The sequence below is a fragment of the Lissotriton helveticus genome, chromosome 12 (genome assembly GCF_964261635.1).
Source record: "Lissotriton helveticus chromosome 12, aLisHel1.1, whole genome shotgun sequence".
Lineage (NCBI taxonomy): Eukaryota > Metazoa > Chordata > Amphibia > Caudata > Salamandridae > Lissotriton > Lissotriton helveticus.
This window is the reverse complement of record NC_136073.1, coordinates 286,491,610-286,509,035: the sequence shown is the minus strand read 5'-3', so window position 1 is coordinate 286,509,035 and position 17,426 is coordinate 286,491,610. Positions and strand designations below refer to the sequence as shown.

The window sequence follows — 17,426 nt, the reverse complement described above, 5'->3', positions numbered from 1 at the left end:
CAAGCAGTTGATAACTCTCAGCTATTGTGGGACCTCGTCCAATAGAGGGCTGGAGTAGGGAGCCCAGGACTGGCAACTTCCACCCCTGGGTCAGGTGGAGCTCTGGCCAGGGGTCCCGTCCGAGCTTCTTATCCTGAACAAGCAGAGGAGACCTCCACAGGTCTGCGGGTCCATGTCCCAGGTATCAAGTGATAGGCAGGCCATGGAATGGAGGCCAGGGACTTCCACCTCCAGGCTCGCCGGAGCTCTGCTCCGTTGCCCAACCAGACCTTTTTATCTGGGGCAAGCAGAGGTGGCTTTTGTGGGCTTGCGGGTCCCCATCCCAGGTACCTTGAGACCCGACAGCTCAGGAATGGAGCCACGGTCAGGGTGGTTTCATCCCTTGGTCAACCAAGGCTATGACCTGATCAGAGGTTCTGCATCCAGCCAAACAGGGGATATCTTTCCGGGCCTGCAGGACCCTGTCCTGGGTACTTTGCGACACAGCAGGTCGAAGAAGGGAGCCCAAGACTTCCACCCCAGGGTCAGTTGGATCTCTGACCTGGGACCCAATCACAGCTTCTTTTAAAAAAAAGATTTTTATTTGTTTTAATTGATTTTACACAACAATCAGCCAGACATTGTAGAGCGATACATGATCATATTGGTACATGGCATAGTTACATATGTTTACACCCGTTTAGAAGAATAAATGTTGATATTGCCGAAGGTCTATGAGAGTCCCTGTATGTCATTGCATATAAGTCTGAAATCGTTAAATGAGTCTCTAACGGCAAGCCAGTACAGATAATTCTCAGCATTTTCACCTACACCAGGAGCCCAGCAAAACATATCATGATTAATCAAATCTATCAGGACCCATTGCATTTATATCAACCTAACAAAAACGTACCCAACCTTCCCTCCCCTCCCCTCAAGCTCGGTAATAAGTATCTATAGTAGCATTTTCACATTTCTATATCTGAATTCGTGTGTACCTCGGTTCCAAAGTCTGTCTTAGGTGTACTGTACAGTCCTGCTAGATTACCTAATATAGCCCACGGATATTATAAGGAGCCCATATGTCCCGTATCAGTGGTCCAAGCCCCCATAGTAACATTACGCCTTAGTAGGATAATATATCTATCGCAGCATATTCCTCCGTCATTGCATTCCAGCTCAACGAAATCGGGGTTTTCCTTAGGCCTCTATAGTCCTCTCTTTTTAGTTAAGCACCCTCTGCCTTACCCCATCTCATTACTTCCGTATGCCAGTCCTATAAGGACGGGCCCCAGTGGCTTTCCATCGTGTGGTTATGGCCCTTTTAGCTAGAAGGAACGCAAGATTAGCAAATCGAGAGGTGCGATTACTCTTCTTTTCACGGGGCCCTAGTCCCAGTATGCAGTATTCCAAGGTGTCGTTATGACGCACCAGGGCTATATCCGCCAGTATTTTGCATACCGTCGTCCAGTAGTGTCCCAGTCGAGGGCAGTCCCATACCATGTGCATCTACCCCGCATTGGGTGCGTGGCAGCGCGGGCATGCATCATTTGCCCCCGGAAACATAGTGCTCAATCTGCGTGGGGTTAAATAAGCTCTATGTAGCAACATCAATTGAATAAATTAAAATTTACGATTACAAGACTCCTTTTTGGGGTATCCTAATATAGTGTCCCATTCCTTGACTGTAAGTTCACGGCCTACGTCCCCTTCCCACTTCGCGCGTAACGGTCGTAATGAGATCGCCGTCTCAGCCCGAATTCCGTGAGTCAGCCATTTCGTCAGGCGTGCCCCATTTTCCATTAGATATTGCATGGTAAGTAGGTATTCGTGGTCGGTTCAGTGTCCTCTGGTGACCATGTAGTGCGTTTATATCTGGATATATATGCGTGTAGTAGGAACAGTGTATCACGGGCACCATGTACACTCACAAATGTTTCATGTGTCATTAATACATCCTCCGAAAAGAACTCTCCTATCTTGGAGCTGCCAGCTCCGGCCCAGGCTTGTAGAGCGCGGATAGTGATGAGACCCGATCGTTTAGGGACACCCAGTAGCGGAATAGTGGGGGCATACGGTGTCATCCGTCAAATGTATCTCACTGCACTCCTCCAATAAGTAATGACTAACTTTAATAAGTGGGGTGTCGATGCCGGTAAGGGGGCCTGAGGTAGTAAGAGCCTGTGGATGACCCCCTTGTCCCTGTCCCGTAGTGTCATATCCAATTCTTGTAAATTACGTCCTGCAAGCCAATATGCTAGCCACTGCAATTGGCAAGCGTAGCAATACACACGCAAATCCGGTACTCCCATCCCCCCTTGCTTCGTGGTTAATTGAAATTTCACTAGGCTGATACGTCTGCGCCCTGTGCCCACTATTAGGTCTATTACCAGAGAGTTCAATACTTTAAAGGTCCTTCAGGAGACAAGTATAGGTAGATTGGTGAAATAATAAAGTAGCCGCGGCAGAAGTACAATTTTTGTGATGGCGACTCTGCCCTCCACCGATAGGGGCAGCGAAATCCAGAATTGGATTTGAGATTTGAGAGCAGCGATCGTGAGTGTCAAGTTGCCATCTAGGAGATCCGTGGCATTGCGGTAAATCTGTATTCCGAGATATTTAGAAGTATAAGGCGCTATGTGGAAGGACCAGAGGACGAACGTAAAGTGACCGCTCCTCGCAGAGCTATCAAAGAAATATGCATACGACTTGGCAGCTTTAATAGCCAGGCCAGAAAGTTCTTGAAATGACTCAACGATGGAGGGCATTGGGTGTGGGTCTGCGTCCATGTCTTTGATATAAAAAATGTGTTGTATACTTGTAAAGGGCACAGCGGCCCCAGCAAAGGGGCGTCCCGGCGCTGTATACTGCTGGGGAACCCATCCTGGCTTTCCCTGTGAGATGGTCCCTCCTGGGCATCTCCAAGGTGAAGACAAGCATCCACGGCGCTGATGGGGCCATTAGTAGAGATTAAGCAAGCTATTGCCCAGAGTTGCTGAGTGGGACCCATGGTTGGAGTAGGCACCGAGGCGAGAATTATCGAGTCCGCTGACCATGGCCCAAGACCCTGCCGCGTCGGGAATCGAACCCTGGTCCCGGGCCGACCTCTGCTTCCGGGTCTGCCGCCTCTAACCAGTGAGCCACACCACTCCAAAGAATGAGATCATCTGCGTATGCTGAAACAGTGTGAGATGCACGACCTCACGCAATACCCTTACAGTTTGCAAAAGAACGGAGTCTGTGCAGAAGCGGTTCCAGTGCTAGGATAAATACCAACGGCTACAAGGGGCAGCCCTGCCTGGTTCCCTGAGCCACTGTATATTGCCTCGAAATGTGCCAAAGTGCGGTGGGGTTCGTAAATAGCAAGCGCACCCACGCTATATATTCATCAGGTATACCAAATCGTGCGAGGGCATAGAACATATAATCCCAACGTAAGGAAGCAAATGCCTGTCTCAAATCAAGTGATATGCAGCCTTCCTTAGTTCCCGTGCCACGTGTGCCCAACATGACTTGGTGTAGGCGTCTGATGTTAAGTGCCGTGTTCCTACCAGGTACAAACCCACATTGATCAGTGTGTATTAGTGCGGGGATAAACTGACAAAGGCAAGTGGCCAACAACCTACTCTGGATTTTATAGTCTGTGCTAAGGAGTGATAAATGTCTGTAGCTTGAAATGAGTAGACCATCCCTCCCAGGCTTTAACAAAGAAACCACTAACGCTTTCAGTGTAGTAATGGGGAGCCCACCTTCTTCCAACGACTTGTGATATATCCATTGTAAACGAGGATTCAGCAAGTCAGCATATACCCCGTAAAATTCAACCGGTAGGCCATCATTCCCTTGGGTTTTATTATGTGGTAAAACCTTAATCGCCTGCCGGATTTCTGCCCCTGTTAGTGGTCGTGTTAATTCGTCAGGTTGTTGTTGTGTAAGTTGTGGTAAGCATAATCCGTGGAAGAAGTGTTCGAAATCAGTGTCAGTAAGTCCAGGCAGTGGACCGTAAAGAAGCTCGTAGTAGTCCCTAAACACGGTATTGATATCTAATTGCGTGTTCACCACATCATCCATACTGTTTCGAATTTCCAATATGGGTGCAGACGAAGGGGCGTTTCGAACCAACCGTGCTAATAATGGCCCTGACCTGTCAGCCTGTGCATGTTATTTCTGTGTGTATAGCCAGTGATCGACAACACGTAGCTCCTCAAGTAGTTCTGCATATTGAATGTTAGCCTTTCGTAGCTGTGTCAATTGTTCATTTGTCCGTGAAGCCTCCCCTTCCAGCGCAGCCAAGTTACCTTCTAGCTCCATAAGCCGTTCTATTAGAGCAAGTTGAACTCATGTCTTAGTGCTAATTGCCACTCCCCTGATGACCGTTTTAAAGGCATCCCATTCCATCTGGCGAGTACTAGCAGACGCCGCGTTCTCCGAGAAACAATGGGAATTCGTCTACGAGAGGGCATGGTGGAAGACCGGATCTTCCAGCATCGTGGGCTGTAGTTTCCAAGTCGGTATCGGAGTTGAAACCTTGTCCTGCTGTAGAGTTAATTCCACCGGGTTATGGTCCAATAGGGTTTTTCCCATATGGAGCACAGAAGTAATGGACCCCATCAGGGTACCGGAACATAGGAACCGATCTATCTGAGTGTGTAGTCTGTGTGGTGGAGAGTAAAATAAATATTCCCTGTTCCCTGGGTGTTTTGCTCGCCATGTGTGATGGAGTTCCCATCCCTCTGACCACCCCATAAGTGCCTCAGCTTGTTTTTTGCTTTCTGTAGCGTGTGATGGGGGTGAGATCTGTCTAAGTCAACGTCTAATACAGCATTAAATTTGCCCCCCATCACCCAGGGATATATGGCCCAGTCTGTCAAGGCTGCACTCAGTGTAGCTAAATACTCATCCTGGTCAATGTTCGGTGCATATATACAACCCAGAACCACATGAGGAGCCCCGTCCAACAAGCCACGGAGAAACACATATCTGCTGTTGATGTCTATTTTCTGCGCTAGGACCTGAAAGGGACATTATTTTGCACCCAAACCGCCACCGCCTTGAGAAAGCTGAGTATATTTTAGCAAACAGTTGCCCCCTCCACTTTCTCTGCAACTTGGCTGCCTCATCAGCATTTAGGTGAGTTTCTTGCAGGTAAGCTATAGCAACCTTCCTTCTATTAAGTTGCACCAGGACACGGTGCCTTTAATGGATTGAATCCATGCCCCTCACGTTCCAGGTGCAGTAGGTGTATTTATTATGTAATGCAATCATAGTGCAGAAAGCGTAGTTGCCATGTAACATGTGGAAACTGAATCCCTGTAATCATAAACTGCCTATGAGCCGAGCATGCGTTAACATATAAATTCGCCAATACTAGGTTCCCCCATAAAACATCAGAGGACCAAACTTGAAACAGAAGTCCAACGTGGATTCTAAACAATAAATGCCTTATCGCAATTGCCTGGGGGGTGAAGGCCTGAACTGCGACAGCTCGTATAAACAAAGCATTGCCCATTTGAGAATGCCCTGGTTACATTAGCGCACTTCCCTATACAGCTTAGTTACACTAGACCCACTAAACCTACTACAGCAGTCACCAACAATAGTACATATATTGCATAACCTCTATGTACTTTACCGCTCCCGGACATCCCGGAACACAACATTAGAAGTCTCTGGCAACCTGAGCTGTAATTGAGGGGAACAGCGTTATGTTGGCTACAGAGTCAGAGCGCACTGTGTCTACATCTGATGAGTGCTCAAGGACGCCACAGGGGAGATCCCCTCTTGCCTTCTGGACCCTGACCGGGGCACTTTGCGACATGACAAACCATAGAAGTGAGTCCAAGGCCGGGGGCTTCCACTCCAGGGCCAGTGGAGCTCTGACCCAAAACCTGGTCAAAGCTTTTCTTTCCTGGCAAGCAGGGAAGGCTCCCTTGTGCCTGTAGAACCCCGTCCGGGTCGCCAAGTGACACAGTGGACCACTGAATGGAGCCCAGGGCTGCAAGCACCAACCCCAAGCCTTACTGGAGCTCTGACCTGGTCAGAGATTCTTTTTGTGGGCATGCAGGAGAACCTGTGGGTCCTTTTTCAGGGTGCTTAGAGACATTGCAGTCAAAGGTACAGAGCCCAGGGCTTCCACCCTAGGCCCACCAAATCTCTGACCCAGGGCACTGTCAGAGCTTTTTATACAAGGCAAGCAGGTGATTCCTTCCCGGACCTTCAGGTCCCTGGCCTGGGATCTTTAAGAACTGGTAGAGCCTGGGGAACAGAGCGCATGCTGGAGTCTTCCAAGCCAAGCCACAGCATGCTCTCATCTGGGGCATGGTCACAGCTTCTTCACACCGGCAAACAGTTGAGCCCTCCTGGGCACTTTGCAACTCTGTGCACAGAAAAAAGGTCCTCACCCTTGGCCTGTCAGACCACTAACCATTTGTGTAATCCGTGCACACTGAGTGACAGAGGATGACATTTGAGAGAATGTTTCCAGCCTCCAGTAGCCTTGACTGAGCTTGGAGCTTCAAATGATCCCTCACTGGGACTTCCAGAGCAGCTTGGAATTCTGAACACTGAGTCACATAACCCCTTAACTGCTGGGCCTCCCCCTCCCAGTGCTGATTACTTTTTTCACTATTTGAGGGAGTTCGCACCTACGGCTCCATAACTTTTTTCCACGTAAGGTATACATGCCAAAATGATGTCCTTTTTTCAGAATCATGGGGATTTTAAAGGTACCCAGGGTTTGTTGATTCCCCTGGAGAGGACTGAAATAGTATGGCTAGATTTTTAGTTTTTCCCCTAAAAATTTAATCAACGAATGGTTTGATGTGTTAAAGCTTTCAGCAACATGCAGATTTAAATAAAATAACCACATTTTTTACCGCAGTATTAGCACTTTTCAAAGAAGTACTTCATTTTTGCTATTTTTTGTGCTCTCAAACTGTTTCCATTTTGTGATGGAAACCAGTGTGAAATCCCTGGGTGTTCCAGGAGATCTATAGATTTCAGTAAAGTAGACAAATTCCAAATTCAGCAAGGGGTCATACCTACAGATCCCTCAAGGTTTTCCCACAGAAACTAACTGTTGAAATAAAGAAATATTGAAAATTAGTAGAAATAAAAGGCCATGTGTGACAAAGTATTCATCTGTACCACTTTGTCACAATGGCCAACCTACAAAAGCAATATACCATTATGTTTGCTGTGCCCTTCTAGTTGTGTATTTGAATTGTATCTAATCATATGGTACTTGTATAGCGTGGCTTATCACGCATGAGGTTAGCCAGGTGCTGGGCTTCGGGATTCAGTCAAAAAGCCAGGTCTTCAGTTTCTTCCTGAATTCTGTCAGTGAGGGGGATGTTTGGAGGTGGAGGGGATGGTGTCTAGGACTTGGCGGCCATGGTGGGAGAAGGAGCATCTTCTGGAATGGTTGCGGATGTGTGGAGTCTGTGTGAGGGTGAGGCGGGTGTGGTGGAGTTTTCTGTATGGTCAGTGAAAGTTCAGGCGGTGGTTCATGTATGCAGGTCCCTGGTTGTGGAGGGCTGTGTAGGCATTGGTCAGTAGCTTGAACTGTCATCTCTTCTGGATGGCAAGCCAGTGGATGTCTCTCAGGAGCTAGGTGATGTGTGTCCTTTTAGGAAGGTTGAGGATCAGACTGGCTGCTGTGTTCTGTATCTGCTGGACTCTTCTCATGAGTTCGCTGGTGGTGCATTCAGCCTGGTCAATACGGCTGTTGATGAAGGCCTGCGTCACTATTTTTCTGGTGTTGATTGGAAGGTATGTCAAGATTCTGTGGAGCATGCAGAGAGTGTGGAAGCAGGCTGAAGAGATGGCGTTGGCCTTTTGTCTCATGGAGAATTAGTTGTCCAGGATGATACTGAGGTTCCGAGAGTGGTCTTTCAGTGTGGGGGGTCCGAGTTCCGATGGCCACTAGGAGTTGTTCCAGGGTCGGGGGGGGAGGGGTGGCTGCTCAAAATCAGTGCTTCGGTTTTGTTCGTGTTAAGATTCATTCAGTTTTCCCATACCAGCATATGATTTAGAGGGTATTCTTCAAAATGTTTCCTGTCTTACAGACTGACTGGAAGGCACAAATGCAGCGAAATACAACTGATAACAAATGTTCTACTATTCCATGTTCCCGCATGTCTTCCTATCAAAATGGTACCTCACTTGTGTGGATAGGCCTAGTGCCGGCAACATAAAACACCCCAAAATGCAATATGGATACATCACATTTTGCCACTGAAAACTGGCCCTTTTTTTCTTTGTGAGTAGCTGTGGACTTTGGGCGATAGCTCAGCTGGCACCTAGGGAAACCTAGAAAAATTTGCCCATTTTTTAAAACTAGACACCTGGGGGAATCCAGGGTGGGGTGACTTCTGTGGTACTCACCATGTTTTTGTATCCAGAATCCCCTAAAAACCACAAACTTTGACTGAGAAAATACATTTTCCTCACGTTTCTGTGATGGGAAGTTGTGGAATCTGCAGAGAGTAACAAACTTCCTTCCACCCAGCATTCCCCAAACCTCCCAATAAAAATGGTACCTCATTTCTGTGGGTAGGCCTAGTGCCCACAACAGAAAACGGGCAAAAACGCAACATGGATACATCACATTTTTCCGCTCAAAATGGACCATTTTTTTCAAAGTGGGTAGCTGTGGATTTTGGGCCCTATCTCAGCCAACAACTAGAGAAACCTAGCAAACTTGCACATTTTTTAAAACTAGAGCTTAGGGGTAATCCTTGGTGTGGCGACTTGCATAGCTCTCATCAGGCCTTTTTACACAGAATCCCTTGCAAACTTCAAAACTTTCTGGAATCTGTGGGGAGGCACAAACCTCTTTCCACCCATCATTCCCACAAGTCTCCCTATACACATGGTACCTCACTTGTGTGGGTAGGCCTAGTGCCCACGTTGGGTAATGTCATAAAATGCAACATAAATACATCAAATGTTTCCACTCAAATCGGACCCGATTTTGCAAAGCAAGTGGCAGTGGATTTTGGGCTCTCGCTTAGGGGGCACTTAGAGAAATCTAGTGAACCTGCACATTTTTTAAAACTATACAGCTAGGGGAGTCCAGGGACAAATGACTTGCTTAGCTTTCACTAGGTAATTTTTCCTAGAAGCCCTTGCAAACATTAAACGTTGGTAAAACACACCCATTTTTGCTCACATTACTGTGATTCAAATTTCCTACCAACCTGATTTCCCTCATGCCTCCAGATAAGAACGGTACCCCATTCATGTGGGTGGCCCACGAAACCAAGACACAAAGGTTCTTCAGTACTAATTTGATAGACAAGCAATAGGGGTAGCCGCGGTATTTGAGGCTGTTCTGTCATGCCACCCATGCAAACCTACAACCCACAAACTTTTTTGAAAACTAGGCAACCAAGGGGTTCCAGGGTGATATGCATCCCATGAGGTTTTTTTAACCACAATGCTCTGCAAATCTAAAGTTTGCCTGAAATCACGCATTTTCGCTACATGTTTGTTATGGGAATTTCCAGAATCCACAGAATTCCTATCACCCAGCATTGCTCCACTTGTGCAGATAAATGCTGTGCCATTTATGCCTAGTGCCCGCAACAGGATCAGATAAAACCAAGGTGAATGCCAGTCCTTGCGAGGGGCCTCCAATTTGCCCGGTTTGATATGTTCTTGTTGCAGGCACCAGCCCCAACCATGCAAGTAGAGCAGTGTTTTTTATCCGCACAAGTGGGGCAATGCTGAATGGTAGATTTTTTGGGATTCCTGCAGATTCTGGAAGTTTCATCAGAGAAATGTAAGGAATATGCATGATTTCAGACACAGTTTGAGGTTTGCAAGGCATCAGAAATACTACTACTATATACACCCTCTACGGGGCCACTAAAACGCACATTTGCTGATGAGTTAAACAGCCATGAAGTGCCAGTTTTAGAGAGAGTGTGCCTACAGCAAAATGCCTGTACATTTTCCACAGCCTCACATAAATTGTTATGCAGGTGTAGTTTATGGTGGATGACATAGAAACGTTAGATAGCAAAGTTGATGACCATGTTTTGCTCTGGTGTCGGTAAGGGATATTTGTGAAATCCACATGCCTGACTCAAACAGGAGAGTCAAGGAAGCTGGTCAGGGCAATCATTGTGTATTCTTAGATTCATAGTTTTAAAGCTCTTTTACTCATTTATCAAAGGTCGGACACTGAGGTCACTTCCATTTTCCTTAAATCAAATACAATTTCTTGCACTTGAAAATAGCATCATCTGGTAGGGATTATCGCTTCCACAGGAATGCATTGTATTCTTGGCTAATGGAGCACATTTTAGAAGAAATTTTAATTTTGAGGTGCTGAATTACAAAATTGTGATACAACTCAATATAACAATGATGTAATATACGTGTTTTATCATTTAAAAATGGCATTATGTAATGGCTGGCTCCTTATTTTACAGATCATCCTATTAGATGAAGCCACAGCATCCATTGATTCAGAAACAGACCACCTGATCCAAATAACAATTCGAGAGGCGTTCAAGGACTGCACAGTGTTAACCATAGCTCATCGGATAAACACTGTTCTGGAGTGTGACCGTGTCCTGGTGATGGACGACGGAGAGGTCAGCTGTAGATAAAACATTAAACATGTTAACCTTTCTGTTAATGGGGGTGGGTTGAGCAGAAAACAACAAGTTGGGGAATGGATCTGTTCTGACAATATTTGTAACGTCCTCTCACATTCTTATCTTTCATGAGTGCTAGTGGTATTTGGTGAATTTCGAAAAAAAAATTGTAGAAATAATTCTTTTTGCATCTCTGTTGCCCTATCAGAAAATGTTTATACTGTACCATTCACAATGTTCTAATACGAAATCCTGCTGGACGCTTCAATGTAATACTTGCAATGTTATCTGTGGTAACTGAACTTCATCTGTACCTGGTGTATATGTGGGATTCTACACTAGCAACAAGTTTTACAAAAGAAGGAAATTGGCCAAAAAAGCCACATGTTTTACTGTTCGTCATTGATGGCTAGCTCATGAACTAGCCAATACTTTATGGTCTGCTGAACAAGATTAACCTGTTCCCAGGATGCTTTGATGATTATGTTTCAAAGGAAATATTGTAAACATTTGTGTAAATGGCACATTTACTGCACTCTTTCCCATACAAATTGCTCAACAATCTACCCGTTTTAAATCCAGTTGGTATAATGTGTGAGTGCAATTTAACATGGGGCTCTATCTTTTAAAAATGTTAAACTGTTTCCACTCTTCACTAGTCCACCGCTCCTTTCATTTTCCCGATCCTACTTCCCCTAACTAGATTTCCTTCATAGAATATCTCTCTGTAGTTTATGTCATACGATGATGCACAGATCTTTCAGGCTCAAATAACAAAACATTTAGGCTACACAAGTTTAAAGTATCAGGCCTCAGACAACAGTACTGATGATGAATTCATTAGAAACAGCTGAGATGCCTTCAAAAAGTCATAAAATGATAGACATTGTGGCATACAGCAGTCAGAAATACTATCTGTAGTCGTCAGCATGACTTATCACTATACTATACACTTTGGGCCCGATTCACAAAGTTAACTTAGATGTTTAGTCTAAATTCAGCACAAATGTCTACGTTTGCAACTTTAGGAATTTACAAAAGGCATTTACGAATATGGTGCACGATTCACAAAGAGCCTCCACAGTCGTGCCATAGTACAGATTCACCGCAATGAAAAACTGCAGTGTGAAGATTCTGCCCCAAGTTTGCACACTCACCATTGACTGTGATGGCTCTTTGTGAATCAGGCCCACTATCTTTATGTCTGAACTCGGGGCAGGGATCCTGCCCGAGTATGGACATAACTATAGTATTCGTAAATGCCCTTAATGAATTCCCAAAGTCGTAAACGTAGACATTTGGTCTAAGTCTAGACCACACGTCTAAGTTTACTTGTGTGAATAGGGCCCTTTGAATCTGCAGTGCTTTGTTCCTCAAATATCAGCTTGCCATTATCTCAAAAAACACATCTTTCACTTCAAAAACAAAAGTTTTGATTTTGCTAAAAAACAAACGGCTGGCTTGCCATTCAATTAAAATATCAAACAGTAAAATATGCACTGCAAAATCCAAAATCCAAAACCAAATAGCAAAACCAAGACAGCATTGGTTGAGTAAAGAGTCATAATTTAGAGGAATATTTTTAAGCTCTGATGGACTTTGACTAATACGGGCATGATTATGAGTAGGACATTGTTTTTTATGCCTGCATAAACCTCTATTTGAGCAGTGGTCAGAAATATTAGTTTGGTTGTATTTAATGCATCCGATAATTAATTGCCTGCAACTTGGTTGTTGTTATTTTATACCCTATCTGAAAAGCATGAATTGTACCCATTTCATATGTTTTCCCATAAAAATCATACTTGTCAGAAATTGGGTTTATAAGTTGGGAGTGATCCTGTGGAGGTGAAAAAAAATGACTAAGTCACATTTTAACCCAATTGCTCTGAAAGTTTCTCCTGGTCATTCCTACAGCCCCTAGTTCCTCAGAACAGGCTTCTAGGCAACAGGTCTCTAGCCAGATCACTTGCAGGGACAAGGTTTCTGTGGCCAGGTTGACCCTCTTGACATCCGGAATGCTTCTCCTTTTATATCTCTGAAACAGGCGAACAAGAGGACAATCTTGTTACCCTTGGACAGCAGTTCCTTTCCCCTGAGTCCTCTTCTTCCCTAAGGAGTCAAGAATCTTCTTTCAGTCGGACCTTTCTCTTTAGGTTCAGTCTTCCTAGATCTACGAATTTCTGAAGAGGGGGTGGTTAAAATGCCAGATGTATCCTCATTGCCATACCAAAAAAATGTCCATGAACCCATGTTTCAGTATGGCAGAGCTGTTCTGCCACAAGACAGTCCTATCTTCAGCTCCTCGGCCACTCTCCTCTTTAAAAAAGCATTCTTCCCACCGGAAAGGATCCAAACGGGATCTTTCACCCACTATGAATGAGACCTGCCTGTCTATGAGGGTCATGGAAAAGATTCATTGATGCCCTCCCTACATCTCTATGTCAAAAGAGTTAATGCTAAGGTTGTCCTTTTATTTCAACTCTTCCTGCCCACTCACAAAAAGCTAATCTCTGCAGAGTGGTCAGCAGTTAACACCTCCCTACCCTTCCAAGACTGCAAGGCAGACCATTTTCTTCCGAGCCACAGTTGTGGGGGCGATATATTCTCCTCTGCCAGCAGAATAGGCAGAATTTTGGGCACTCTGAGTTACCCTTGTTTTTTCTCATGTGCGGCTCGCAAACAGAATGTTGGTGAGTGTGACAAGATTTGGCATCCCTTAGCACGATTTTTGGTCGCAATGAGGGTACCGGGTGAGATTTTTCCAACGCAGGCGGTCACAACCGTCCGCGGTCAGAAAGCTGCCACTCAAGTAGAAAGTCTACTCCGGCTGCAGCAAAATTAGCTTGAGAAACTCTGTCTTGCATGACACTCAGTGAGGTGCCATTTGGCCTGATTTTTCAGCATAGAAGGAGCTTATGCCACTAAATCACAACAAGAGCAGTGTAATGCCTATTTCTGCTTGTTCATGGAATGTTGTAACTTTGCAGAATTTTACAAAGTGAACTCCGCTACCTCTGTTCAGGTCTAGTTGTTAATTAATTGTCCCAGCCAAAGATTTGTGCCCCATTTCTGGAGTTGTGATGAGTGGCAGATCTGGTTTTAAGTCATATAGCGTAAAATACATTTTAACATGGTTAAATTAAAATAATCAAAATCTGATCCCATCATTAAATCGGAATTTGAATGTCAAGTAAGAAATAATTTTATAGAATTTTGCTAGCACCTTCACAGGTAGAGATATACAATTAAATATTTTAATCACACGAAGTCCTGTCTGATAGAAAATGGAGCTGGGCCAACACAGCAAAAAACTGTATTATAAATTAGGCACCATGCCTGTAGGGCTAACAAGGCAAAATGAATGGGTGACTTACACAAAAGATACATTTCCATGCCATGTGTCACAGCAGTGCCTTTAAACTGCAGTCCAGATAGAGAACAGTGATGCTCCTGGCAGTCATATATTTTATATACATATGTGGGTTGTTTGAGTATGCACTACATTCCAAATGAAAGATGTAGCTCTCATTTTATTGGTGTATTGTCTGTTTCATGTAATATGGCAGTATAGGGCCATAGCACATTTACAGCTGACACTGAGTAGCAGCATTACAGTGCACAGAGTTCTCATTCCAATGATAATAGGGTCCAGAACATTAAAAAAAATCTATTGTAACTATGCAGAACAAGCACATTTGCTACAATATTAATATACAATGCCTGTCTTTTTAGCATCTATTTTCTGTGTGCTTCCAAGAATTAAAAATCAGAGTTCAATCTGAGGTAATCATTGGGCATATTACAGTATGACTCCCTTAGAGAACTTAGGCTTTGACTAAAATACATTTGTTTAAGCATATTTAAAATGATGTTGCTTTTAAATATGTTTAAATACAGTCCTAAATACCATAAAATGTATGTCACAAGTATCATCTCTTTTCAATGCATTTCTCATTCATGGCTCCCATTTTGCTTAATTCTGCTAGCTGTTTTATTTCTATTTTAATGTTTTTTTTCTTGGTGTTCATTTTTCCAAGCTTTAGTTTATTAGTTTATGTTTTGATAAACTATTTGTATTGGTGGGTAGTCAAAACCCTGAAGCCTCCTAATCCATAGTCCAGCTCCTCTGTCAGGCCCCCACCACACTTATCTCTTAGACTATCAGGATATCAAGAGTCCAGTGTAATTCCTAATTCGGCCAAAAATGGATAGTGCAAGTAATTCAGAAATACAGTGTTCTGGGTAAAGTGGTATACTTATGGTGTGGTTGTGGGACCTCCCCATGTAATACACTCACAATAGCATCAACTTTTTTTGTTTTAAATCTATTTTATTGTTTTTTGTCAAAGCATCGGCATGCACTTCAGAATGCATACATTCACATGTAACAAGTACACTATAAAACCATTCAAGCAGTTCCGCAGTAGATCTCACATTAGATTGGCTGACATTATTTACAACCGTGGACAGACCACCTGGCACAATGCCCCTATAGTTCCCCGAGTTCATCATCAGAGCTGTCTTCCTCAATATCTGGTACTGGCTCACAGATATCCCCTCGATATGCGTTCCATGCCGCCCATATCTTGGTCCATTTCTGGGGACATTTCCGGCTGAAATAAACTGTTCTTTCCGTTGACATGATGAGGTCCATATCTTTACACCATTGTGTTAGTGATGGTACATCCGCCGCCCCCCATTTTTGCGCGATGTTGCGTTTCGCTACCATGAGCCCCAATGTGACCCAAGTTTGCCCATGTCTCCTAAGGTCATTGGACTCCCACAGGTTCAGGAAGCACCTGCGTGGCACTGGCGTAAGCGATACGTTCATTGCCTGTGATATCGTACGTATTACCTTGCGCCAATAGTCAGCTATCTTGGAGCAGTCCCACAGCGTATGGAAGAATGACCCCTCCTCTCCACATCCTCTAAGGCAATATGGATGTAGTGCTCTGCCCATTTTGAATAAAGTGCTTCTAATGTAATATGTGCAGTGGAGGATTTTAAGTTGCACAAGCCGGAACCGTGAGAGTATACCTATTTCTTTGGGTGAAAGCTGAGGCCTTTTGCCACTCTGTGTCATCCATGTCTCCCACCTCGGCCGCCCATTTCTCTTTCAATGTGCCCGTGGGGTCTTGTAGGTTATTGATTATTTTGCGATAGGTGAGGGATGTGGCGCGTTTTGGCATGTATTCTGTAAGTAAGCCATCTTCTAGTGGGGAAGCCTCAGGGACCTCAGTGTCCAGTGGCAATATCGCCAGTAATGCGTGTCGTATTTGAGTATACCGGAAAGCCTCAGTGGGGGCCAGATCATACTGCTGCCGCAGTTGAGCAAACAGTATTACAGTCCCTTTGTCCCATATGTCCCCCACCGTGGAAATACCTATATCGTCCCACTGATCAAAACCCTTGCTTTTCCTCAAGTGCCCCAACCGCTTTGTGTCCCAGAGTGGGGTAAGTCGAGTGATCACACCCCTCCATCCCAATCGCTTCTGCGCTGCATGCCAGAGCAAGACTGTATGCTTTGTTGGGCCCACCAATTTTGCGGTCTGCCCGCCATTGTACAGGACCGCAAGTATGTTTCCCGCCCCCAACTGTACCCTGTCCGCCCTGTATGCTGGGTCTGCCTGAGAGGCGTGTATCCATTGGTTAACAACCTTGAGATGTGCAGCCCAATAATACATGTGAACGTTAAGGAGTGCTATGCCTTCGTCGTACCATCCGCGGTGCAGTTTCGCTTGGGCTATTCGGGCCGGCTTGCTGCCCCATAGCAATGTGGATACCTGCGCTGCTATCTGTTTAAAGTATTTTAGCGGTACGGGGAATGGGGTATTTTCCAGGGCATATAAGAACCGTGGCAAAGCCATCATCTTAAACAAGGCTGCTTTCCCCAGTAGCGTGAGGGGAAGCGATTCCCAATGCGCCACGTCCCTTTTTAAGCGCTCTAAAGGAGGCACTAAGTTCTTGGAGAAGAAGGCCGCTGGATCCGCTGTTACGTGGATACCTAGATATTTAAAGGAATCCTGCGCAATTACCAATGGGCAAGCCTCGGGGAGCCGCGGTGGAGGATCCCTCAGTACATATAACACCAACTTGGTCCAATTGATTGTGTACCCTGATATCTTACCGAATTCATCACATATCTCAAGGAGCACCGGAATGGAGTTTTCAGAGTCTGTTAGATACACCAGAATGTCATCAGCGTAGAGGGAAATACGGTCTTCCCACCCCTCTGCCCACTGAATACCCCTTAGCAATGGGTGTCCTCTAATTCGCGTTGTGAGGGGCTCTAATACTAATGCGAAAAGGAGTGGCAACAGGGTGCATCCCTGGCGAGTCCCTCTCACCAGAGGTATGGTATCTGATATATGGCCGTTGGCAGTCACACATGCCAGTGGGCTGGTGTACAGGAGACAAACCCACGAACAAAACTTTGGGGCAAATCCCACGTGAGAAAGGACTGCAAAAGAGAATTCCATTCCACCATGTCAAAGGTCATCCTCGCATCTAGGGAGAGGACAACTTCTGGGTCAGATAGGGCCGACGCCTTTGCCAGTGCACCATGAAGGCATCTGAGGTTCAGAGCGGTGTTTCTGTGGGGCATGAAGCCGGATTGGTCTAGATGGATTAACTGTGGAAGGTGTGCCAACAGCCTGGTTGCCAGAGCCCTGGCAAGAATTTTTGCCTCTACATTTAGCAGGTAGATAGGGAGATATGAGGTACATTCGGACAGAGGTTTACTGGGTTTCAGGATAGCCTCTGTCCAAACTATCAGTGTACATTCTCATAAGATGCGGGCTAATAGTATCCGCCATCTGTTTATATAGTTCTATCGGG

At 45.2% G+C, this 17,426-nt stretch overlaps 1 protein-coding gene across 1 annotated transcript in view; it reads left to right on the top strand.

The window, feature by feature from the left end:
- LOC144799981 (ATP-binding cassette sub-family C member 12-like) overlaps window positions 1-17,426 on the top strand; it is a 973,671-nt gene that overhangs the window by 900,860 nt on the left and 55,385 nt on the right. Inside the window, exon 29 of the mRNA XM_078671636.1 lies at window positions 10,419-10,583. Coding sequence (XP_078527762.1) covers window positions 10,419-10,583 — 165 coding nt within the window. The remainder of the gene's footprint in view (window positions 1-10,418; window positions 10,584-17,426) is intronic.